Raw genomic sequence first — 26,897 nt, 5'->3', positions numbered from 1 at the left:
AGACCGGCCGAAGCTTTCGGCCGGTCTCACGCGTGGCGCAGGATCTAATCTAATCGGGCGTCCTACAGGTCACGGGTTAACCATGTGCACACGTTCTGTTCTGATGGGTCCCACTTCGTACGTCCTCACCCACCACTCAGTCCATCCTTATCCCCTCAGCACAGCGATCCCCTTTTCTCCGGTTCACATCATCCCCAGCCGCCATGGAAGGACTCTCTCGAGTTCTACCTTCCTCCTCTCTCTACTCTCTCTCCACACGTCCTCATCCATCACTCACCACCATGAGTGAGTCTGCCCCAACACGTCCTCTCTAATCGCGACGATAGATTCGGGACGAGAGGATGAGGTCACCAGTAGTATGCTCACTGGACGAGTTAGCCATGGCCTTCCAGCTCACTGACGATGTTGCATCCGGCCATCGCGATTGCTGGAATTCCATGCAGAAATGCTGGAACCGGCAACCTATGGTGCTGGAACCAACAGTCCTCACGTGCTTTCAACAACACTTCTACGATGCAGAGCTGCAACCGGCACATGGAAATGCTGGAACCAATGTGATTTTTTGCTTCCACTGTACGCCGACGATGCAGGAGCTGCAATCCGATGGTGCGCAGAACTGCGGTCGTCTGCATCCGAGCCTCGGCGGCGCCACGGGATGTTGCAACCATCCATGGCGAAGCTGTAACTAGCAGAGGCCATCCCATGGCAGTGGTGACCATGACCAGGTCATGGTGACCACGACCCGATGGTGGTGCTGCAACAGCGACGCCCACATGGCTGTCATTCCAATTTTTGTTGCAACCAGCCCCAATTTCTGCTACTACCGTCTTTGGATTTTGCTGGAACCAACCTAATTTTTGCTACCATCTGTCTTTATTTTGCTGGAACCGGCATCTCATTTTGCTTCCACCATGTTGTGTTTTTGCTGGAACCGGCGTTTTCATCTTTTTTTGCTTCCACCGTGTTGTGTGTTGTGTTTTTGCCTGGAATCTGTGCCTCACTTTTTGCTTCCATCGTGTTTTGTTTTTGCTACGGTACATGATTTTGCTACCACCGTTTATGACGAGCGGCGTCACACCATTCGATGCTGCAACCGGCGACGAGGACGGCCTGCCAGGACGACCAGCGAGTGCGAGGACGACCGGCGACGAGGACGGCCTGCCAGGACCGCCGGCGACTGCGAGGACGACCGGCGACGAGGACGACCTGCAAGGACTGCCGGCGAGGACGACCGGCGACGAGGACCGCCGGCGAAGATGACCGGCGACGAGGACGACCGGTGACGAGAACGGCCTGCGAGGATGGCGACCGGAGAGCATGCGCAGCCGGTGAGATACAAGGAAGCAACGAGATGCAGGGAATCTTTCATACGCGTGCGTTTGAAGAAGGACATGGGACGGTTTAGCATCAATCAGATCGGATGGCTACGGGCGGACCGGCCCAAGTTTGGGCCGGCGCACCGACGCCTATTACTCGCCCTTTCCAAAACGGTACCCGGCGTTTGTTTCCACCACTCCGTCTTCCGTGGGACCGTTTTACGATACACCGGTTCACAAAATCGAAAATGCTCCAACACAGCCTGATTTGAAAACCAGGACGTGGCCACACCAACCAAACAGTGCACGTATTCCGCAGATGCAATCGGAAGCGGGAGCTTCCCGATACCCAAAAACTCAATACGTTACGTAGCGGAACCAAACGCGTCCAACGTCATAGGATAGGACTTCTTTTTCTGTGAATGAACGTCGATCAACCATGAGCAACCCGTACTTGTGCTGGTAAAAGATAGTTGTAGACATGTGTAAATTGTCTTCATATCAAAAGTGTGTATACCATTTTCTAAGAAGATCAGATGTATGAAACACCACAGTTCTACAACAATTTGATGCTTGTAGATTCCGAGGATGCAAAGCATGTCAACAGAAAAATGTAACGTTTGGTTGGCGGGTTTTTTCCCGTCTTCTGATTATGTTACGTGTATTTGTTTGAGTCGGGCTGGTTTCAGAACCCGTTTCTTTTGCCCATACGCACTGGTATGGAATAACACCTCTCGCCCGGTATCGATCCCCCCTCTGTATTCTCCGCTCGTCAGATATTTTCTTCAGCACGAGCAGCATTCAGCAGCGCCGGAGATCTTCCTTGGCCTCCCTCGGCTTGCCGGCGGCCAGCCCTCTCCCTTCTCCGCCATGGGCAATGACGCCGGTGATCTCCCTCCACCGTGAGCAGCGATGCAGGGATCTCCATCCGCCGTGAGAGGATGGCGCTGCATTTTTTGGTTGCAAGCCATCCCCGGCAGCCATCCGTCATCCAGCGTCTTCTACAAGGCCGGTGGCAGTAGGCTACCTTTTCCTCTTCCCTTGCTTGAACCAAACACATCGTGTGATCGCTCAAACCCCAATCTAATACATGGTATTCTCATTACAACACCGAATGTGTTAACAGTGTCCCAACCAAACATTCGTAAATTCCAAATGGGAAAATCATGATTAATTGTCTACAAGGTAAACAAAGAAGACAGGCTGATCACCAGTCCCCCTAACTTCAAAACAACAGACAACACATGGGAAATGAACCCAAACAAACTACCTAGGTCCCTACAATCAAACAACGCCAGATAAATAGAAAGAATTGGATAAAAATTATGCCTAGCGGGGTGAGGAAAGCAGTTTGAGGATGTAAGACTATGAACATATAAATCTAAATGATACGAGTGTTGTTTGCAGGTGGGTCCATAATTAGAAGGTGCTATTACTTTCACCTGCAGATATGGAGCTACCCTCTGACTTCGCAGCAGCCTCTGCCTCCAACTTCACAGCCACTGATCCTTTGCCAATGTCCAGCCCCTGGAACCGCCCAAGCGAGTCTTGCTGCATCATATCTGGGAACGTGTTTGGATGGGACAGCATCTGGTGGCTTGGGACATTGGGATGAGGTGGCTGGAATTGGGATGGCAGCTGATGAACACTTGAATGGTGCTGAGGTGTGTGTTGCTCGGAAAGCTGGAAGAAAGATGGGTTGTATGGGACATGATGCATTCCCGTATTATATGCTTCATCAGGCTTTGTCATCTCACCTGTAGCAATCTTAAGCCTCTCCAGTTCCTGCTTGAGTGTATTATTCAGAGCTGCAAAAATATGTTATTTCTGTTCAGATTCTTTTTCCGAATATTATCTCTATTAGAGAACACAAGTTATATACTTGGATACAAAGTTATTTATTCTATGTCAATCTACAGAGCAACAATGAGGCACCTTCCTGTACAAAATTGTCCGAAACAATGAAAATCAAGAGTTGACATGATTATACTAGTTAAGGTAATAAAAATCTCACCATCACGCAGTTGAGCTTGCTGTTCCATGGCCTGCAACCTAATCTTGAGCTCTGTATTTTCTGCGGAAAGGCCTGTTGTATCTCTCTGCCACCAAGATATTATTCCTTTATAAGGATATCCAGCAAATTTATGCAAACAACACTTTCTATACAAAAGAACATGCTAAAATGTAAAACCCACAGCCCCGGTCAGAACTTGATACATACAACATAAACATCGCGGACACCAGAACCGAACAGTTCTGGATTTCTGGTAAACAGAGTTACAGCATTTTATTGCCTCATGGTGCAGGGCATCACCCTTCAGACCTCATATTGTTAATATAACCACATACAAAAATCACTTCAGGTGGTTTGGCACTAACACTTCATATGCTTTATTTGTCAACAAAAAACCAGAGAACTTATATGTGCTATAGCTTCGATAGCATGTGCATCAGTTCAAGTAAAATATCATGGCAACTGGTGATTCACTAAGTCTAGAGCAGATGCAGTTTGGTTGACACCGACTTCCATGTGTTGGATGCAGCTGGCTTCTCAGTACAGTTTAGAAGGCAGAATTACTATGCATGGTGTCATGATTTAGGGATTAATGTGTTTTCTTTTGTGCACTGAGAACCAGGCCCGACAATGAGGGTGTGTGACCTGCGCGATCGCACAGGGCCCCAAAATCGTAGGGCCCCAACCAGAGGAAAAGACAATGAAAAAGACGTCCAGTTCCTGTGCTGGCTGGCTGGCTTTTTTTTTTTTGCCTGGGTCGTCCGCTTATATACCTGAGGAAACTGTAGAAGGACGCGCCAGATGCGGACACATGTTATGGTGAGGCACCGACATGTACGATACCCAGCCAGCAGGCCCCCAGTCGGCTCAGTATGGTGCCCCACTCCTCCTTCGGGCCTGTTGGTAAAAGACCAAATAGGAAAATAAGGCGGCACTGCTGGGCCTACTCGCAACAGCCCACTGGTCGAACGTGCGTTCCTCCACAACTTCACAAGCGAGAATAGTGAGTCGCCGCCTTGCCTGCTTCAGTGAGACGGCAATAGATTGCAGTCGCCCACCGCGAGTCCGCCATGTCTCCGGCCGTGATCCGCCGGATTCGCAACTACAGCAGCCATACAGTCACCCCAGGACCAGGATACATTCCAAGGGAAGCCATAAGCCCTTTCTTTTTTATATAATCTTTCTGTTCCTGGTTCTTTTCAATGCAATCCCCAGTAGTACTACTCAGTTAGGTATGTAGTTGACTATAGGATTAATGCAGCACACTACCTGTAATATAATTTCTAATCCTAAATATTATACGAAATAGAGCATAATTAAGTTACATAATTAAATGAGAGTACACTTAGTTGCATTAGTTTAATTATACAAAAGAAATTAGGAACCATTGCATGTCGCACCGAGGCCCCAAATTTTTGTAGACGGCCCTGCTGAGAACGCATTAACGAACATAGTAATGATAATACTGCAATCCATAAGGCAAACAGATGGATGAAAGTTTACCTGAAATAGCGTCAATTGTGCCGAAAGAGTAGTAGCCTCGGTCTGAAGAGTATGAACCTTCCGCTCTAATTCTGTTATATATCGAGCCTTTCTTTCCTTTGACCGAGCTGCAGACTGTCTGTTCGCTAGAATTCTGAAACAAAAAAAGCACATTAATAAAATTGGCCATCATTCAATGCAGCCAGATAACGCAGTATGCTGGATAAAAACTTTCACATGGGCAGACTGATTGTAAATACAGCATAGCCTTAAAAGAAAAACATATTCTCTTTTCGATATGGAAGATATCCTATGTGAAGTTCTGATACATCAGCTTTCCACAGCTGGGACAAATTTGATTGGCTAAGCAAAAAAAGTACTCCCTCCGTCCTATAATATAAGACGCTTTTGCAAGCTAAAACAACTTGCAAAAACATCTTATATTATGGGACGGAGGGAGTAGTTCATAACCAGTATTATCTATTGCAATCAAGATCGCCTGATACTAGAAAGCTGTGTCAATGAAACCTACACGAGAAATATAGGTATTTATATAACTTGATTGCAGTACAAACATTTGCTCGAAAAAAATTACATGCAATGCTGTTTAATGTACACGAAACAGGGATATGTTTAAATTTCAGCTAGTTATTCCAAAATAAAGAACAAATTAAAAAGTCGATCACAGTAAGTCAGTAACTTCATTGAACATCTTGCAGATCATTAGCGGGTGAAATAAAAAAAGGCCTTGAAAATGGGGCGACACCATAAAAGAGTGCAGACCTAAGCAACATGCAACAAACCGCCATCTCCGGACTCTTTCACTCCACGTGCTTTGTGTATTTAAGAGCTTATTAAATAACTACATGGCGCTAAAAAGACTTTTGGGCTAAGATAATAACATACGAAATAAAACACATCAAATAATTATATAACACTATTACATCAAATATCACCCTATATTACAGAAACTTGTTTTAAAAACAAAATATTTACACGGCGACGTGGAAACAATGTAACCAACTGCTACAGGGAAAACCCTATATCACAAATACACATGACTAGGTATTGCATAGATAGATCACTGTAAAAAGATCAAGAGAGAAAACTAACTGATGTATAATATAAGTGAGAGTAGGAAATGGTTAATCCAAAACACAAGAACTATAAATTCAAAGATATGCCACACAAGCTTTATTGAATAAGTTGGAGACCCATAGAAAATGATAACAAAGAAGCCATAGCCAATGGAGAGAAAATACCATAAGAAGGCGACATGCGGCATTCGTTGCCATCTCCCGCCCCTTTCATCCCATGCCCTTTGCTTATTTAAGAATTAAATGCCCGAGCCGCTTTTCGAACAATGACAGCAACTTAAAGAACAATAAAATTAGCATTTGAACCACTTCTATGGGTGCTTGTCCTGTGATACCTAATTAAGCGAGAAACGTCAGAAGGAAGCCCTGTGATGCCTAATTAAGCTGGCCAGCAAATCCTGTCCTAGGATCTGCCTGTCACTATCCGGATTCAAGACCACTAACACCAAAAATGTGCCGTGATTTGATTGCGTAATAGTCTACTAGGACGTGCCCTTTTTCTGGCACATATCTTTGCTTGCAGAATCACTCCGAGTCACGCCTACCTAGACCACAATTCTTGCTAGTCCTTCCCGGCGCTCCGTCAATTGTTTATCAAAAGTAAGAGCTACTTGTAACCCTAGCATCCTACCGACCAACCACCAACTAAAAATCCAAGGGAGCCTCAGAATGCGACGGGTCACCTCTTGGCACGCTTAGGGTCGACGGAGGCGAGCTCAGACAGCTGCTCGGAGGACATGGCCTTCTTAGCCTCCAGCACGTCGGCGAACACCCCTCCGACCCCGCCGCCGCCATCCTGCCTCCCGGGCCCGCCGCAGCCCATGGCGAACCCGTCGAAGGACGCGCTGTGGCGGTGCTTGGTGGGGCGCGGCGGCGAGGAGGACGTCTCGGCGGCGCGGTCGCGGCCGGAGCCGGCGATCTTGTCCATGTCCATGAACGTGGAGAAGAGGTCGTCCTCGGAGCCGATCTCGTCGAAGCCCCCGCCGTTGGCGTCCGGGAAGCGGAAGGGCATCTCAGATCTGGCGCGGCGGTGGTGGGACCGCGGCGGCGCCGCCGCCGCGGGGGGCTGGCCCGGCTGGGGGCCGCCGGGAATGGGCGGGAGCGGGCAGGGGCTGGGGTTGGGGTTGAGGCTGGGGCTGCGCCCCGGCGAGGGCTTGGGCGGCTCGCCGGGCTTCGGCGGCATCGCCATTGCGGTGGCTGGCAGCGCAGGCGCGCGTGTTCCTGTCTGCGGACACTCTGCCCCGCGTGTGGGTCGGCGGAAGCGTAGCCTACACTCGGTGCACCGCTATGAAAAGTCGTCACACACTGACGCTCATAGTGGGTGCAAAGGCACGATGCCAACGGTGGCACAAAGTCAAACAAGTGACAAACCAAATTATCCGATGCAATATGTCACGTGATTTGGAGACCGAATTTGAATTATTTTTTTAAACACGGTGACACAGACGCTCATACATACGCACATACGCTCATTTCTATGAACACATATCGCCGGAAGGCCTGGAATAAATCCAGGAAAATACGAGCACCAATGTAGGTTTGAAACTTGAACTCTGGTGCGCACGGGATATCACTGTCCTTCTAACCATCCAACCACAGGTTTGTTCGCGAGACACCGAGTTTGGTTTAAAGAATGAGAGGTGATTAGAATTCAAAGATTGTTGTGATAACAATTTGTTCTTAAGCAGTGAGAAATAATATTAACTAGTTGATGAAAATTATGTTTGCAACCTAGCCGAGGTGGTCAAGTTCAACATCAAAATTGCAACAAAAGAGAAGTGAAGACTTTTTTTTCCGAGCCCCCGTGTTTTCCTCCCAGGGCGGCTTAGGAGGCGGCGCATCCTAGCCCGCGCGCTAGGCCTCCCTCCCCTGTTTTCCATTCCCTCTGAGTTGTCACATGGCCTTCGCTAGGCAAAGCCCGCATGGATCCGACGTGGAGGGGGGGCTATGGCATCCTGGGGCGGCTCATCCACGAGCAGGGGGTCGTGTGACGGCAGACGGCATGGCGCCCCTCCGCGTGTGTCGCTAGGGCCCATTTGACCAAAGATGACACAGCTCGAAATCAATGCATATAATGCAAAAATACTGATAACTTGGCGGCCAAGAGCATCCTAAGATACTCCCTCCGTCCGGAAATACTTGTCATCAAAATGGATAAAAGGGGATGTATCTAGAAGTTTCTAGATACATCCCCTTTTATCCATTTTGATGACAAGTATTTTCGGGCAGAGGGAGTACCTCGGATATAGTGAGGGGTCGAATTCGAAGTAGGACCTCCTTTTTAATTTCTGTTAATACCAAAAAAGGATTGTAATGTCTTAGTAGCTATGCTCGGACCGAAAGAAAGAGGGAAAAAAGAGAGGCCCAAATCCCCCACCCCCACCCCCCAAAAATTTGTATGCATAATGATGATTGAACCATATAATCCGAATGAAAGAGATTCAGCCACAAGAAACATAACAAAATGAGCAATGAGAAGGTGGGGTCGAGGTCCAGACAACAAAGTCGACGTTTATCACCGTTCTTTTTATGCCTCTTTATGTATGCCCCTCCCTATTATTCCGTCTAAGCCAGAAGAGGGTTTCATCTTTATCCGTTCGATTGAGCCGTTTTTGCTCGAAAGCACGTGGTCGGAAAACGTCTCGAAAGGAAGTTCTTCGGTGAAGATGTATCCCAAGGGAGCTAGAGGTTGCTTGCCCAGCCCCCGGTTGAACCGGGTTATTTTCTAAGGCAATGTATTTATGAATGAGTCATCGGTTGATCTGAACCACTCCCATTCTCTAGTCTTGCACGTGCTCTGTGATCCCCGATGGTATTTTCAACACGAAGTTGTGCATCCGAGGAACATAGTCCTCGGTCATGCTATGGGGACAACGGAGCGCATACCCCTATTGAGGGGCGCCGCTGGTGTGCGCCTGGGTGTTCTCCGAGTTGACAAGGCACGTTGCGCTCCTAGGGTTGCCTGACATGGCCCTGTTACCTGTCGCGTCTTTGATTACTTGTTCCTCAGCTTCCTGTACCTCGGTCACTAAGGTCGTGGATTGTTGTTCCTTTAAAGGTGAAAATGACTTGTTTCCATGTAATGTGATTATACCATTACGTCCATCCATCTGAAGTTTAGATTACCATATTGGGGGGGGGGGCGTGGAAACAACCAAAAGCAGGCTAGGAATGTTTGGTGATGGTTGTGAAAGGGCGCTATCTTGAAAGTTTTTAGGAATGCCAAATACAACCTCGAGTGTGATGTTTCCGATGCTTTGGGTCCAAACCCTTAGCCTGAAGCCTTTTATCACCATTTCACTTGGTATTATCCTTGCAGGGTTGATATGCATTTCTCTAATGTTGTCTGCATAGAGCAAGTTAAAACTGCTTCCGCGGTCCATCAACACACGGTTTAAGTGGAAAACCATCCACGATGGCATCAAGTATTAATGTGGCCTGCTCCACGTAACAGGGTTGTTCCGGGCATATTATAGTTCGTGTGTGATCGGAAAATCCGACCTTCTGCTTTGATGAGGCAGATTGGATACGCGGCTGCGGGTGACCCGCACTTGCCCCCTTTGAGTGTGAGTAGGATATAGCATGTTGACATCCTTCACCTCGGAAGGAAACCTTTTTGGCCGATGATGCTTGCTCTGGAGTGATCTCTATTGTTATTATGGCCTCGGTCTCCATTCTGATGCTCGACAACTATCGTGCCGGCCTGCTTGATCACCTAGCAATTTCTATTAGAATGAGTAGTCGACTTGTCAAGGGTACTATGGATGGCGCATGGCCTATCCAATATCCGATCCAACGTGGAGGGACCCTCTCTGTCCATTTGAGTAGGCTTTTGTTTATTGCTTCTGCGTTGATTTGCAGTCGCGACATTTATTGTCTCCTCGTCGGCGTTACTTGTGTTGGGTGTAATAGGGCGAGTGATGCGCCGAAGTCGATTGTTGCGGGTAATCTAGTTATCCTCCCCCGTGCATAATCTAGTCATTAAATGGGTGACGACCGCCATTGTTCGGGATCTCTCTTGCCCGAGCTCTCGAGCGAGCCTTTTGTCGCGGGATGTTGTTCTTAAAAGCGGCGATTACCTTTGTGTCTGGCCAGTCTATGATTTGGTTCTTTATACTTAGGAACTGATACATCTCCAATGTATTTATTATATTAACAATCTTGGATGCTTTATATGCTATTTTATATCATTTTTTGGGACTAACCTATTAACCCACTACCCAGTGCCAGTTCCTATCTTTTTGCTTGTTTTTGGCTTTTCAACAGAAACCTCATGATTTAGCTCTGTATACTTAGGTTTCTGTTGAGTTTTGTGTACTAAAGTTTTCAAGTTTTGGATGAGATCACGATAGATGAAGGAATAAGAAGCGGCAATACCCTAAGCTTGGGGATGCCCAAGGCACCCCCAGGTAATATTCAAGGAAGACCCAAGCATCTAAGCTTGGGATGCCCCAAATGGCATCCCCTCTTTCGTCTATAATCCATCGGTGTACTACTTGGAGCTCTATTTTTATTCATCACATGATATGAGTTTTGCTTTGAGCGTCTTGTGCCATATTAGATTTTGCTTTGTTTGCTTTTTAGTTTTCCACAATCAGCATTTGTTGCACACACCTTTTGAGAGGGACACACATTTATTCGTGATTTGTTAGAATACCAATGTGCTTCACTTATATCTTTTGAGCTAGGCAGTTTCTCTAGTGCTTCACTTATATCTTTTAGAGCACGACGGTGATTATATTTAAAAGAAATACTTGCACTCTTATGCTTCACTTAAATCTTTTGAGAGTCTAAAATATAGTAATGGAATAGGTACAGGTTATGAAATTAGTCCTGATATGATAAAGTATTGAAGGGGGATATAATAAAATCTTTCATGTAGATCACTAAATATGAAATGTATGGTTTAACAATATTGATGTCATAATATGAAAGGGTATAGGTTCATGATCATTGGTTAGTAGAAATATAGGTATTAAAGCTTGTTATTAATTGCTCATCTAAGTGTTTGTTATGGCATGACGGGGAAGTCCGAGCATTCTTAGGTTTGATTGAAATCCTTTGTGCTGTTATAATCGGGGGTACGCAATGGTCAACTCCTACAGGCCTCCTCCCTAGGGGCATGCGAGTAGTACTTTGCTTCGAGGGCTAATAGGCTTTCACAATAAGTATGTGAGTTCTTTATGACTAATGTGAGTCCATGGATTATACGCACTCCTATCTTTCCGCAATTTGCTAGCCTCTTCGATACCGTGCAATGCCCTTTCTCACTGCTAGCGTTGGTGCAAACTTCACTGGTGCATCCAAACATCGTGATATGATACGCTCTTTCACACATAAACCTCCTAATATCTTCCTCAAAACAGCCATCATACCTACCTACTATGATATTTTCATAGCCATCCGAGATATATTGCCATGCAACTTCCACCGTTTCTTTTTCATGACATACATATTCATTGTCATATTGCTTTGCATGATCATAGAGCCAACATGATATATGATGCGGACGTGTAGTGTGTACAGTCTGTTCGAGGAAACACCAATTGGTATCCCCAGTTCATGCTAAATACGGATATCCTGAAGTTCTCTTATAATATTATTAGAAGGTAAATGCAACACATGTGAATGATATTCAAAGGTCAATGTATCACATATGAATGCAAGATGGCGGAATCCTGTTACATATAAACCCACTTAGACAAGCACAGTAGCTGCAGCATGCAAGGAGATATACAAGCTTGTAGTGGAACGGTCACTCTGGAACACGGTGAGCCCACACACATGTACTCCCTCCGTTTTTAAATATTTGTCTTTCTAGACATTTTAAATGGACTATCATATACGGATGTATATAGACATATTTTAGAGTATAGATTCACTCATTCTGCTCCGTATATAGTCACTTGTTGAAATCTCTAGAAAGACAAATATTTAGAAACGGAGAGAGTAGGAAGGAAATGCTAGCCCATGCAGACAGGGGCCACTACCTGAATGTTGGCTCCGAAGCCGTACCATGCACTATGCATTGAGGATTCTAGTAGTACTAAAACAGTACTGGATATAGTTCGTGTGTGCAACTATATGTGGTGATCATGCGACAGCGGACAACGGTAGCAGCAGATCAATAAGGCTTTCACCTCTTCGAGTGTTTCTAAGTACACATTACATCGTAGGATAGGACTTCTTTTTCTCAGAATAAACATCATATGACTAATCAACCATGAGCAACCCGTACTTCTGCCGCTAAAAGATACTCACTCCATTCCTAAATATTTGTCTTTCTAAAGATTTTAACAAGTGACTACATACGAAGCAAAATGAGTGAATCTACACTCTAAAATATGTCTATATACATCCGTATGTGGCAGTCCATTTGAAATCTCTAAAAAGACAAATATTTAAAAACAGAGGGAGTAGTTTGTAGTCATGTGTAAATTGTTTTCATATCAAAAGTGTGTATACCATTTTCTAAGGTGGTCTTCAGTTGAGCTGTGGATTTCAAAAAAGTTGTTGTGAGATCTTAACTGTGGGAAATCAGCCGTGAGTTAAGAACTGTGAAAAAGCTGAAAGTTGTTTGGTTGGAGCAACTGTGAAACTATGCTTTTGGTAGAAATTGTCTGCAATGTTCCTGTAGACCTGAGAAACTGGTTACGTGCTAATTGATCGTAAAACACCAATGTACAGACTAATTGACACTATAAATGTCCATTTTAGAAAGGAACAAATCATTTGTTATGTTTATAAGGTTAATAATATTAATGGAGATGAACGCACCATTAGTCACACAACTGAGTAGTCTGATCACACTTCTTTTAGAGTGTTATTAAGTGGTCACTTTTTTTGACGCTCTTGCTTGCGAATCGTTGCATTCCTCAAACACCAGTGATCACTGCCGGTCCAATACAAAGCACCAGCTCGTGCCAAGCGCCACCACTCGGACCGAGTACTCCACGGCCACTATCTTTTGGGTCAACGGGCTCGCCTACATCGTAAAAGGGACAAGGAGGGACCATCATGGATCTCCAACGCCGACACACCCGAGATCAGCACGTCGACGTTGTCTACCAACGAGAATTTGTGGTCTAATGCCTCACCGAGTGTGGAGACGTCCACGTGATCTGCCCGCTGGACCGGACCGAACGTAACACTGACCCTTCTCTAGGGGCAACCACGGAAAAAGTACGGTCTAAGAGCAACTCCACATGTTCGGCCCCCCAGCGCAGCGGCAGGCGCTATTTCGCCCCATCGCCCGGCGTTTTTTAGGCCTTGGGGGCGATCTAGGTCCCAGCCACGTCCACAGGGGCCGGCCCTCAAGATGGTTAAATTCAGACATACATTTCCCGCCATAAAAAAATGATCAACGCCACAAGTCCGACGATCACCTTGCCACAGTTCGACGATCAATAAACTTTAAAGTTCGGCGTTTAAAAGAAAGGACGCGTACTGCATCAAACGGTGGCGCCGTCCTCCAGCGTCAGACTAGCGGGAGTCGGCGTGCACGGGCTAGTCGGCGTCGGCGCAGCTTCTGTGCTGGGCGTCATGGAGGCGTCGCTCGGGCTTGGCGGTGGCGTTGGGGTCAGCTTGGGAGTTGGCGCCGCCGTCGACGACATCTGGTTCAGGATGAGGCCTCGCTCGGCCAGGAACCACACCTTGACCTGATCGTCCATGGTCGACATGTCCGCCCCTCCCATCAGAAAAGTCAGGTCGGTGTTCCTCTTCTTCACGGCGACGTTGGTCCGGAGTAGGTCGAGCTTGGCGGTGCTGGTCGTCATCAACGCCGACCACCGCGCCTCGGTTTTCTCTTCCCTTTGGACGGTGGCGCCCGGGGCTTCCTCTGCTTCGGCTGGGTGGCGTCAACATCGGTGGCGGCGCGAGGGGCGGCGTACTTCTTCGGCGGCATGACGGCCGGATGGAGGGGAGAGGGAGGAGAATGGCGGGAGAGAAGGGGGGAATGGAGGGAAATGGAGGGGGAAAGGCAGGAGGATCGGCGGGAAAAAGGGCCTTCTCTTGCCGACAGAGCGAACCCATGCCCCTTTTCACTTCGGTCGGCGACCCCCGGGGGCTTGGGATCAGCACGGGTTCGCCGGCTGCTATTCCGGCCCAAAGCGGCGAAAAACGAGACCCTAGGGATGCGGCTGGGCTGTTTTTTGGGCGTCGGCGCTAAAAATTGTCCTGGGGGGCCTGTTGGGACGCGGCTAGAGTTGCTCTAGTGCCCCGCTGATTGTGGGGATGTCCGTGTGTTATGCTAGCCGAAACACCGAACCAGACCAAACGTAAATGCACTGCCAGTCATGGTCTGTGTTTATGAATAAAGATAGTTCTTGGACATTATCATTGATGTGTATCAGCAAGTACGTGACTTGTTTGTGGGACTATGCATTGTATGATGATTGTCCTAAAAGGTCCCTAGTCGAAAGTGCTGTGTGGACGTGCAGCCGACTAGACTTGCATATGACATGGTCGATGGCTTGGTCTCACTAGCCATGGAGCATTGGATGCTACCCGGATAATATAGACTCGGAAGGATTTGGTTGGATTCGACGTAGTCGAATCCGAGTCGAGATAAGGTCCGAGTCGGATAGACCCAACTATCATTACTAGGGAAAAGTCTAGCAGCAGCGCGGGTTCTAGGTATATCAGTAGCACGGGGGCCGGCGCCACTGATAAAGCGCTACAACTAACCCGTAGCAGCAGTGCGTGTACGCCCGCGCTACTGCTATACAAGTGTAGCAACAGCGTGCTGTATGGAAGCTCGCTACTGCTAATAGCTCTAGCGCGCTTTGCTGGGACGCGCTACTGCTACTGTCACGCTGCTGTTAACTTTTCTCCACTCGCTACTGCTAATTTTAGTAGTTTTGATTTTTTTTCTGCATATTTGTTTTGTATTTGAACAGACTTTATACAAGAATTTTTAGCACATACAAGTGCCATCATCATACACATACAAATGGCTGCAAGACCACAAATGTAATCATAGCATATACATATAAATAGTCTCATCATAATCATCATCCAACACAAAGTGGTATCTCGTCATCATCTCAAAAATAGCGATACATGCAAGTCTCGAATACTTGCAACTACAACGTCATCCATCTAAACGATGATATACGCGAGAAGAGCTATCACTATGAGTGAGAGCGGAACTATGCAGTACATGAGGCGGCGGTTACGAGTCCTCTCTCGCGCTAGCGCGAACCTCAAATAACTAGCTTATGCTTCTTGTCTGCTTTTGAAGCCTTTATGGCTGGCGCCCGAGACCCCATTCACTTGCGCCTGGCACTCATGCCACTCGTTGTACACCCCCGGAACCTTCCCTTTGTACACGACATAGCACTGCCATATCGCCATCAAGAAGCTAGGTACCTGTTAGAGATGCATCTTCATCAAGAGGATGTACAATCATATGCAACAAAATATACTAGAGCAACACGAAAAAGAAAGGGTTAGCAACTGGATGCAACATACAGTACGTAAACTAATTAACTAGAGGTACAAAGGTCATCGTACCCAAACTAACAAAGTAGCATTACGCAAGTTCGGCAGGGACCATGGACATCACAAAGTTTCATCGCTACAGAAAGTATACAAGTTCAACCGACACATATCATCATCATCGGCATCGTAAATCACTAGAAGTTCCATCCTTCCATATCATCGAGGATGGACCCTAGCTTCTTGAACGACGTGAAGTCATGACGTTGCATGCCTATGCGAGTTCGTACGTCGTCTCGCGATATAGGGCCGTGGTGGAACATCCCCTTCTCATCGACGACTTCTTTCATGATGATCGTCGCAATGTCCCTTTGGATGCGAAAGAAGTCATCTCTAAGTTTATAATCTGCTTCTCCATGAGATTCTACCCACTTGTGGATATGATCATCATTTCTGTTTGTGATGCCAAGCTTTTGGTGATCCGTGCTGAACTCAATCACGAGATGGAGGATGTAGAATCCATCTTTCTTGCTTGGTTTTGGGACATGGATGCAGCAGAAGTTAGTTTTATGCGCGAAACCCATCTTCTTGTTCCTTTGTTTCCCGATCTGCACGTGTCCACCTCTAATGCTGAAGCCTTGGAGAGCATCATCTAGAATATTCATTATGTGGGTGTAGTCCTTCTTCTCGTAGTCTCTGGAAGGGTCAAAATACACGACGTGGGAGACTCGTGGGTAAAGAACGATAAGGACGGCGCGCCCGTTGCTGCGGGGAAAAGACACCTCAAATTATTCTCCATATGAGCGATAAGGAATGATTGAAATGTACGAAAGGGTTGTCCGGAACTGACTTACTTTGGATGATAAGGTAGGAGGACAATTTCCTGGTCCTTATTCTGTACCATGAAGTTTTGGAGGTACTCCCTAGCAGTTTCACGCTCAAAGTCGCCGAGACTCAAGAAAGACTCGTGCATGTAGTATGGATCCGCCACACAGATTTGCGAGACTTCTTCTCTCTTCATGATGGAGCTCATATGTAGCGCAAAAAGGCGGCCAATTGTAAAATTGAGCCGCCTTATCAGAAACATCTCAAAGATATGGTCAAACCGCAGGAAGAACACCTCCGCGGGCCGTGTGTCGATGTAGCACTTCCCCTCAGGCACACGATCCGCGTATGTCGGATATCCTGGATCCTTCGAGGCTAGTAGGCTTTTCTCAGTCGACAGCACACGGCCGTGCAGTCTCCTGAGATCCCTGATAGTGCCTCCAGCGGTTTCAGCGGTAGCATCGGCTCGCCCGTGAGATGGAACATGGTCGCACCTTTCACGGGTACACGCTCTTCAGAATCCATCGTCTGGCTGCTATGTGCTCTGGCTTGTTTGGAGGCAGCTATCTTCCCCAGTCTCTTCCTCTCCTTTTTCTTGGGCACACCTTCCAAACCCTTCCTTAACCCATGCCCCAGTGTTACCGGGCTAAGCACTGTACGACCCCCGACTAGTTGAGCCTGCGTTGAGGCGGCATCTTCAGGCGTGTCCTGTGAGGATTTCATGAAGAGAGACTTCTTGCAATCCCTGCTACGACCTTCCTGCTCGGGCAGATCATCCATATCCTCATTAGCATGCTGATAGCCCGATTCGTCATATGGTTGACTCATCATATCTAAGTCACCCTCATACGCGTTTGTATTGAGGAAAGCCATTGGGTTGACCTCCGTCTCATTGACTGCCTGCTATAGCAACTCATTTTTCTCCTCGGCTATTTTTTTCGCGTCCTCAGCTGCTTTTTTCTTGACTGCAAGCTTCACCTTCTTGTCGATGTCCACCTGACTAAACTTCCTTTTCTGCTTCTTGGCCTCCGGCCCCTCGTTGTAAAACACCTTCCACGTGGCACCGTCTCCAGCGCCGTGCACACGACCATATTGTAGCCGCTAGCCCAAAGGGAGTCCCTTAAGTTTGTTCAAGGCCCGGTTGAGAGGGGTGTCCCACTTGGGCCTCATCGGAGAAGTAGGGCTTTCGGCTGCAAGCTGGTGTTGCTTCTCCTGCAGAAGGAACGTGAACCATTTAGGAATGTGTAGTCGACTAGATCTGGAGCTAAATGTAAGGTGGTAAAAGAATAATTACCAGTAGTCTAATCAATCTCCTCGTGATCTGGTCCGTGTAAAAAACCTTAGTTTCCTTGTCCCACTTGTAACGGGCCCTGATGAAGTCACGCTCCAATGGGTTGGTGAACTTCGCGAAGGGGTCTGGGATACCTGCGGCTTCACGTTCCACGTCCTCCTTATCCTATATGGGCCTTTTACCGAGGTAGCCATGGCTTCTAAGGCGATGCTTCCCCGTGTTCCTTTGCTGAAAGCTCTTGAATTCGCAGCCTTAGCCTTGGCTGCCTCGGTAGCGCAAGTGTCCTTGAACTTTTCGAACTCCTCTTCCGTAAGTGTCGGATTTTCCTCCAGAATCTTGGACAGGGGTTCCTCAGCCTCCATAGCTTGTTTCACCCTCCCTTTCCAGGAGGCCAAATCATTGTTGAACATGCCCATGGCGTGATTGTTAATCTTTTTCATCTTCGGATCATCCCACAGTTGTTCTATGTTATCATCCCGGTCGGGGAACTTGAATCTCTTGTGCAACTTCGTCATGAGCAACTGCGTCAAATGTTCTTTACTCCTTAAGTCATCATTGTTGATGCTCGCGCATTCCCGTAGGATGCATCCTACTTGGTTCTCATAGCACTTGCGAGGTTCTTCCGGCTCTAATGGCTCAAACTTGCCAGGTGCCATCTTTGTGATCACCAGTCGTCCAATCCCTAGTTTGTTAGGTTTTCGTATCCTCTGCTTCTTCTGCTTCTTCTTTTCAGTAGCGGCATTGGCGCCGGTACCTTCCCCGCCAGTATCTTCCCCGCCGGTACCTTCCCCACCGGTACCTTCCCCGCCGGTGTCGGCGCCGCCATCGGTGTCGGCGTCGTCGATGTCGATGTAGGCGTCAGTACCATCATCGAGGCCGACCTGCAAACCTTGACTTTGCTTAGCAGTCAAATAGTCGAGGTACTCTTCTTCACCCTCATAATCCATTTCGTCTGCATCTTGGTCAGAAGGCCCAGTTTCTTCGTTGTTCGACATGTTTCCTATGATTAAGTCTCCTCGTTTAATTCTAAAACTATGAAAAAAATGAGAAATGACATAAAAAGAAATCTATTTTTGTCGGAATGTCGTTTCCCAGCAACTCCCGTCACTCGATATGCCTACTATCTAGCACAAATCATGGCAAAATTCACGGAAAATTTTAGCATGACCTTTGCTAAAAAAATGGACATATCGAGCGCCTGAAATTCACCGGAACGGAAATGAATCAACATTCCGACGTAACATAGGCCACTCAGATCATTTACCCTGCACATAATCATCATGTCCAAATGACATGTCCAAATTCCAAATATGACATGTCCAAAACATCACATGTCCACTTCAAATTTGCATATAAAAGGAAGAAAAATATAGAACTTAAAAAAAACCTTGCTAAATTCATAACTAAACATATAACCTAATTAACCATCTGTCGTAACTAAAACCTAAGTAAATTAACCAAAGAAGCCTAGCTACCAGAGAGAGGAGGAGCGATGGGGGGCTTACAAAGGGTGCAGGCCCGACGACGGCCGAGGTTGGGAGGGGTCGAGTGGCGGGGCCGAAGCCGAGGTCGGGGTCGGGGCCGGGGCCGTGGGCGAGCGTCGGGGCCGGAGCCGGGGTCGGGGGCGAGCACAGGGGCGCGGCGAGGGCAGGGCTCCTGCGGCGCGATGGGAGAAGAGAGAGTGTGGGGATTTGGGGGAAAAGAGGCGGGATGAAGAGATGAGTGTGGATTTTGGGGGTTAAGTGGGCATAGCAGTAGCGCGTTTAAACAAAACGCGCTATAGCTACTCCAGGTAGCTATAACGGTTTTATGTAGAAACCACTACTGCTATCTTGACTAGCTGTAGCTCTTTTCTCACAAAAGCGCTGCTGCTATAACCAGTACCTATATAGCAGTTTTCCTGTTTGTTTCCTTCTATTTTATTTTCCTTTATTTTCTCTCACTTTTCTTTTCTTTTTTTTCCGAGAGCAGTGAACGAAGGGAAGGCGATATATATTGCATCATTTGACAGTTAAGTATGTATACGAAATAGGAACATATATATTACATCATTGGACCCATGCATAATAATGGCTAAGTGTGTACAAAATAGGAACATATATATTACATCATTTGACCGACAACATACGGTTCCTCAGCGTTGACGTTTTCGTTTTTGAGTCAGCTTCTTTCCCTTCTTGTTCGTTGAAGAATAATTGAGCCCCTCATTGTGACTTTTCCTTTTCCATGGAGTATGATTTTTCTTAGGTAATGTAATATTGATTCTTCTTTTGACGATTCCTTCATCATCATTGTCATCTCCCCTCATTGGGTTGCCGTACTGGTCGTAGTCTTCCTCGTTGGTGACTCCATCCATTCCAATGATGTTCCTTTTGCCTCTCCTCACGACAACACAACTGTCATTTGTGTGGGTCGGTTATGAAGAAGCATTGCATCACGTGCTTAACGTGTACCCATGGCTCGTTTTTTGCGATAGCATTCACGTAGAGCTCTTGGCGTCGGGTATAGTCATGGTAGTGAAATTCTGGTTTTCTCTTTCGAAATTCTTAGCCCATCTGACAGGAACATCATCGTGTCGTGCAGTCCAGAGTAGTCAAGCTCCCAGATCTCCTTCACCCTTTCGTAAAATCTTTCAGTTGCGTCGTTGTCGCTGCCGGTCATGCATTCCATCGTCACCCCTGAGTTCTGATCATCACTGTCCATATCCTTGGCCTCCGTGTAGAACGTGTATCCGTTGATATCGTATGCCTGATAGGTTACGAGGTTGGGCGAGGGGCCATGTGCTAAGGCTTATATGAGCAATCCGTCCTTAGAGCCCTCATCCGGGGGATTAGCAATAATATGCTCTTTGAACCAATGCAAGAAAGTGGAGTTGTGCTCTCTAGTAACTTCGGCGTCCGTACTGCATACCCCCCGGTCACGATACTTCTTTGCGATAATTTCTTTGTGCAGTGCCACGAAAGGATCTACCTCGTCTAGGTGTTGTAGCACTACCAAGTTTGCTCTGTCAAAGTCGATGTGTCGATCTGAGTATACCACGTGCAGTTCCCTGCGACCGTTGGAGTGACCTTCTCCTTCGAGCCTCCCATCATGCTTGTTAACGGGTAAACCAACACTAACATCAGGCGGCTGGTCTGCGCCATATAGAAAATTCTCGCAGAAAGAGATGCACTCTTGTGTCAGATAGCCCTGAATGATGCTTCCATCCGGACGGGACATGTTATGAATGAATCCTTTGATGATCCCATTCATCCTCTCAAACGACATCATGTTGTGAAGGAATGACGGCCCGAGGTCTATTATGTCATCCACAATATGGACACACAGATGCACCATCACGTCAAAGAACGCGGGCGAGAAGTACATCTCAAGCTCATTCAGTATCACAACAATCTCTTCCTGTAGCCTTCGGAGCTGCTTCACACTGATCGACTTTCGAGAGATGTCGTCAAAAAATTTGCAGAGACCAATAAGCGTGTCACGGATGTGCTTGTCTATTATCCCTCTAAGGGCAACATGTAGTATCTGCGTCATCATCACATGACAGTCATGGGACTTCATCCCACTGAACCTTTTCTTGTCCGTGTCTAGATATCTGCTTATCTTGCCACAGTAACCGGAACTAACTTTGACTCCGGTAAGGCACGTAAAGAATTGATCGATCTCAGCCTGACTTAAGGTGAAGCAAGAAGGGGGGCAATAATCCTCTTCCTTTATTTTCTTGCCCTTCTCCCGCGCCTCTATCTCCGTCTCTGTCTCGTTTGACTTTTTACGGGGCGGCATGTGCAAATCTTCCCTGATATTCAAATCTTGCAAGTCTTTTTCTTGCCTTCGGCCCATCCTTGGTCTTATCCGACATGTTTATCAGTGTCGCGAGCAAGCTCTCAAGGACATTCTTACAGATATGCATTTGATCAAGGCAATGAGGTGTATCGAGTTTGTGCCAGTACTCCAAGTCCCAGAAGACAAACCTCGCCTTCCCCTTCAGCAGCGGCTCCGACGCCTTTTTCATCGTCTTTCCCGGTGCGGGGCACTGCTTCCAGTAGCTCATCGACTTTGGCGCCACTCCGCTTACGTGGAGGTCCTCGATGCTCAACGTGACCATTGAATAGATTTCCACGGTTTCTCCATGGGTCATCTGGTTTGAGCCATCTTCGATGCCCCATGTACACGATTTTCCCAGACCCGCCATCTTTCCTTGACGTTAGATGCTGAGACATCGTATCATCCATGCACCGCGTGCATCCGCAATATCCATGGCACACCTGGCCTGCGACATATCCGTAACCGAGATAGTTGTGCACCGTCGTGATCAGTGCGGCTCTCATGTAGAAATACTCGCCTTTGCTGGTGTCTCATGTCTTGGTCGGTGTTTTCCACAATGTGTCTAACTCCTCTTGAAGTAGCCCCATATACATATTAATATTATTTCCTGCTTGTTTCGGCCCTTGAATCAACATGCTCATGTGAATGTACTTCGACTTCATGCACAACCAGGGGGGAGGTTGTACATCCATACAAACATGGGCCATGTGCTATGGTTGGTGTTCTGGTTTCCAAACAGATTCATGCCATCAGTACACGCGCCGAGCATGATGTTCCTTGCATCACATTCAAAATACCGATAGAAGCTGTTCAACGCCCTCCACTAGCTTCCATCCTTGACGTGTATTAGCTTCGGATCATCTCCATCGTCGGGCTTCTTCCTCTCCGCGTGCCAGCGCATTAGCTTTGCTTCCTTGGGATCTACAAAATACCGCTGGAGACGGGGAGTGATCGGTAAGTACCATACAACTTTCTGGGGACATTTCTTCCCGGCCTTGTTGTATCGAGAAGCATTGCACACCGGACAGCTTGTTTTTTCCGCGTGCTCCTTCCGATAAATTATGCAATCGTTGATGCATGCATGGTATCTAACATGCGACAGATCAAGAGGGCACACGATCTTCTTGGCCTCATCAACACTAGTAGGACATAGATTCCCTGCGAGAAGAACATCCTTTAGGTACTTGAGATGCTCATCGAGGCTAGTGTCGGTCCATTTGTTTTTAGCCTTCATCTTTAGGAGTTGGAGCGTGAAACTCAAGCGGGTCACCTCAAGATTGTAACCATCATACAATGGAGTGTTCGAGTCTACCACCAGTTGCTGCTGCTTAGCCTCCTCTCTAGAAGCAGCTCTCTCAGTGCTTGTCTCCTTGTGAAGCAGTGCTTGAACATGAGGGTCCCACACGATTGAACTTAGTACCGACGAACTCTGCTGCTTGGAGTCCACGTTCTCTCTGCCGCCATGTCCGGCCCCTTCTCCTCCGCCATGTCCGACCCCTTCTCCGCCACCATGTCCGGCCTCTTCCCCACCACCATTATCGATCATCTCTTCGTCTTGCATCGTGTCATCATTGCCTGCCCCATCGGTGTCCTCAACATTGTCATCCTCATCTTCAATTATCCACCGAGTATAGCCATCCATGAAACTAGTCATGAGCAGGTGCGCTTCGACACGACCATCGTCATAGGGGTCAAGCCAAACTATTCCTTTGCATTTTCGACACGGACATAAAACCTGTGTTAGGTTATTTTCTTTCATGTCCTACACCGCCGACCGCAACCACCTGTCCACCATTGTTCCACTGACCATCATGAACGTCTGCACGGTAATAATAAACAAATTGATTATAAAAATGCATGCATGCATCAAAGTCATACAAAAATTCGGCATGACCTTCCCTAAAAATAGGACATATAGATCTAGAGTTCGCCCGGAATTCGCTGAAACGGAAATAAATAGACATTTCGGCAAAACATAGGCAACTCAAAAGCACAATTGGGCGTCAACTCATGCCACACACGCAATTTCCATTATATCGCCCAATTATCATATCACACACACATACACATATTTCCATTTTGCAAAAGCATGAAATTTTAATCACCTCTATCTCAAGATCGAGCACACGATGGAGATGATGATGTAGGAAGATCAAAAGTGCACAAAGCTCTTCTTGACAAAGATAGATCTAGTTAGGGGCCAAATAGGTCACTTAACTAATAGCTACATCTACCTAGCTAGCTAATTTTGGAGGAGACAACTTCAACTAGTGGAGGGGGAAGGAAAAAGAGAAAGGAGATGCGTTAATGGAGGTGGTGTAGTTAGCTAGGAGTAATAAAGAGAGAGAAAGGTAGGTAGAAGAGGGAGAGTAATGGGGGGAGAGGTATCGAGGAAGAAGAAGAGTGAGAGAGAGAGGATGTGGGAGGTAGGGGAAAGGGAAGAGAGGAGATGGGGGAGGGGAGGAAGGGGGGTGGTGGTGGTGGTGTGCCGCGTCTTAGCAGTAGCGCGGGAGGCAAAACGCGCTACTGATAAGAGCGTAGCAGCAACGTGCTTTTCACACACGCGCTACTGCTAAGTGTGGCCAACCATGTAGCCAATTTCAAAATTAGCAGCAGCGGCCGGAGTAAAAAGCGTGCTACTACTCTTGCATTAGCAGTAGCGCATGTCGTGACACAGAGCTGCTGCTAAACTTAGGTTGGTGCGTACTGTCGGTCGATATTTGTAGCAGCGTGGTTTCGCCCGCACGTGCTACTGCTAAATTTGTATCAGTAGCGAGTGTTTTGTACCCGCGCTACTGCTAATTAGCAGTAGCGCTTCTTTTTGTGCCACGCTATTGCTAAGATTCTGTGTATAAGGTTTTTCCTAGTAGTGTATGAGACGCAGCGACATGCCATCTGTGAGTCTCTAGTACAACATACGTTCTATGTCCTAAGACCTGAGCTGACGCATGTACTTGGGATTGTGACAAACTTGCTTTGGGCCGACCAAACACTACTCCATGACTGGGTAGTTATAAAGGTAGGTTTCGGATTTGTCCAGTCCCATGCTGCGAGACATGGTCGAGCAAGATGGGATTTACCCCTTCGACCAGGAGAGATATACTCTGGGCCCCTCATGTGATCCGACCAGGATAAGCATGGCCATGCGACAAAGATTATGAGATAATCCAGTTTGTGGTCGGTATCACTGGAACGAGAAAGAGGTCGGGCTAGCACAAGGATGACAGTCTCACCTTGAGCCCGTCAAATATATATCGTGAGGCAAAGGGAACAGAAATGTGACATGTTGTACAGGTTCGCCTAACCAACCTCATAGTCTGCTTGGTGGTCGACATGCCTTACTAGAGGCCGCTACCAACCGTGCAGGTCGGAGGTGATCCGAACTGTGACCAAGCGGACTTGAACCTAAAGGGTCACGCGCTTAAGGGAAGGAACCTACAAGGTCGGTTCGGAGGACACTAGTTGGATGTGATCCAAGCTGGACTTGGAACGCGATCGAATAGGCTTTGGGCTTTAGGATCCGTGCAAGGCTCAAGTGTTGGGCCCGCGACGGATGCTTATAAATAGTGGAGATGCGGCACACTTATTCAGTTGATCGCTTCGGCACTATTGTTAGGGCTTTGCATGTGTTGCAACTAGCCACCTCTACTTGCCGCCGATTGTGTGATCGGACCTAGCAGTCCGCCGCACGATGATCCTCCTGCACGCGTGGATACCGTTAGAGGAGGTGCACTTGCACCGTTCCAGCGAACCTGTTCGCGGGATCCGATCGGCTACATGGGAGACCAACAAGGAGGAGATGATATGTCTCCAACGTATCGACTTCTCCAAACAATTTTACCCTTGTTTTGGACTCTAACTTGCACGATTTGAATGAAACTAACCCGAACTGACGCTGTTTTCAGCAGAACTGCTATGATGTTGTTTCATGTGTAGAAAACAAAAGTTCTCGGAATGTCCTGAAAATCCTCGGAGGCACTTTTCGGAAAATATAAAAAATATTGGAGAAAGAATCAAGACCAGGGGGCCCACACCCTATCCACCAGGGTGGGGGGCGCGCTCTCCCCCTGGGCGCGCCCCTTGTCTCGTGGGCCCCCTGAGGCTCCGCCGACCTTAACTCCAACTCTATTTATTCCGTCTCGCGGAGAAAAAAATCAGAGAGAAAGTTTCATCGCGTTTTACGATATGGAGTCGCCGCCAAGCCCTAATCTCTCTCGGGAGGGCTAATCTAGAGTCCGTTTGGGGCTCCGGAGAGGGGGATTCGTGGCCGTCATTATCATCGACCATCCTCCATCACCAATTTCATGATGCTCACCGCCGTGCGTGAGTAATTCCATCGTAGACTTGCTGGACGGTGATGGGTTGGATGAGATTTACCATGTAATCAAGTTAGTTTTGTTAGGGTTTGATCCCTAGTATCCACTATGTTCTGAGATTGATGTTGCTATGACTTTGCTATGCTTAATGCTTGTCACTAGGGCCCGAGTGCCATGATTTCAGATCTGAACCTATAATGTTTTCATGAATATATGTGTGTTCTTGATCCTATTTTGCAAGTCTATAGTCACCTATTATGTGTTATGATCTGACAACCCCGAAGTGACAATAATTGGGATACTTCTCGGTGATGACCGTAGTTTGAGGAGTTCATGTATTCACTATGTGCTAATGCTTTGTTCCGGTTCTCTATTAAAAGGAGGCATTAATATCCCTTAGTTTCCGCTAGGACCCCGCTGCCACGGGAGGGTAGGACAAAAGATGTCATGCAAGTTCTTTTCCATAAGCACGCATGACTATATACGGAATACATGCCTACATTACATTGATGAATTGGAGCTAGTTCTGTGTCACCCTATGTTATAACTATTACATGAGGAATCGCATCCGACATAATTATCCATCACTGATCCAATGCCTACGAGCTTTTCACATCTTGTGTTTCGCTTATTTACTTTCCCGTTGCTCTTGCTACAATCACTACAAAACCCAAAAACATTACTTTTTCTACCGTTACCTTTATTATCATATTACTTTGCTACTAAATACTTTGCTGCAGATACTAAGTTATCCAGGTGTGGTTGAATTGACAACTCAACTGCTAATACTCAAGAATATTCTTTGGCTCCCCTTGTGTCGAATCAATAAACCACTACAAGGAAACCCCCTATAAAGCAACAAAAATTCTACAACGCTTTGACTATATGTTGTAAAATTCAGAATAGATACACATATATGGGTTGTAGCATATGCATTGCAGGTTTGCAGCTGATAACCGTATCTTGATTATTTATTAATACATAAATTTACAAAAAAATAAATAGAGGAAAGGAGAGGGAGACGCGCGAGAAACAGAGCCCACGACTCCCTCGTCTCTCCGGAATCGCCACCACCATTGCCTCGTCTCCCTCCTCCGACCCGCCTCATCTCCCTTGCACCGACCCTCCCCACCTCCCACCTCACAGCTCTGGAGGCTGCCGGATCCGCCACATCCCCACCCAACCGTCCCTCTCGCGTCCCATCCTAGTCTCTTCACGCGGCTCCTCGCCGCGCTACCTGCGGCGGCTGCATCAGGTGATGTCCGGCGAATCCCGCCACCGCGAAGCACAGCT

The 26,897-nt window shown here is 47.3% G+C and overlaps 1 protein-coding gene across 3 annotated transcripts; it reads right to left on the bottom strand.

The window, feature by feature from the left end:
• Positions 1-1,888: 1,888 nt before the first annotated feature.
• LOC119362403 (transcription factor RF2b-like) lies at positions 1,889-7,140 on the bottom strand. 3 transcript variants are annotated; one of them, XM_037627613.1, is made up of 5 exons: positions 6,593-7,140; positions 4,834-4,966; positions 3,331-3,415; positions 2,759-3,124; positions 1,889-2,399 (listed from the first exon to the last, which is right to left on the bottom strand). In XM_037627613.1, exons 1-5 carry the CDS (start codon positions 7,096-7,098, stop codon positions 2,089-2,091), a joined length of 1,401 nt encoding a protein of 466 aa, XP_037483510.1. In that variant the 5' UTR covers positions 7,099-7,140; the 3' UTR covers positions 1,889-2,088. The 3 variants fall into 3 exon arrangements, with proteins under 3 accessions (XP_037483510.1, XP_037483512.1, XP_037483511.1); XM_037627615.1 differs by lacking the exon at positions 1,889-2,399 and adding an exon at positions 2,432-2,594 and having other exon boundaries at positions 6,593-7,135; XM_037627614.1 differs by lacking the exon at positions 1,889-2,399 and having other exon boundaries at positions 2,436-3,124; positions 6,593-7,132.
• Between the last annotated feature and the right edge of the window lie 19,757 nt (positions 7,141-26,897).

The sequence above is a fragment of the Triticum dicoccoides genome, chromosome 2B (assembly GCF_002162155.2).
Source record: "Triticum dicoccoides isolate Atlit2015 ecotype Zavitan chromosome 2B, WEW_v2.0, whole genome shotgun sequence".
NCBI lineage: Eukaryota > Viridiplantae > Streptophyta > Magnoliopsida > Poales > Poaceae > Triticum > Triticum dicoccoides.
The sequence above is the reverse complement of the archived record's forward strand: the minus strand, read 5'-3'. Positions and strand labels throughout refer to the sequence as shown.

What these genes read in the sequence shown, in the direction of transcription:
- LOC119362403 (XM_037627613.1), bottom strand. Translation starts at nt 7,098, where the DNA reads ATGGCGATGCCGCCGAAGCCCGGCGAGCCGCCCAAGCCCTCGCCGGGG. An exon ending in CACAATTGACGCTATTTCAG is followed by an intron (nt 3,416 to 4,833) that starts GTAAACTTTCAT and finishes TCTTGGTGGCAG; the next exon opens with AGAGATACAACAGGCCTTTC. An exon ending in GCAAGCTCAACTGCGTGATG is followed by an intron (nt 3,125 to 3,330) that starts GTGAGATTTTTA and finishes ATATTTTTGCAG; the next exon opens with CTCTGAATAATACACTCAAG.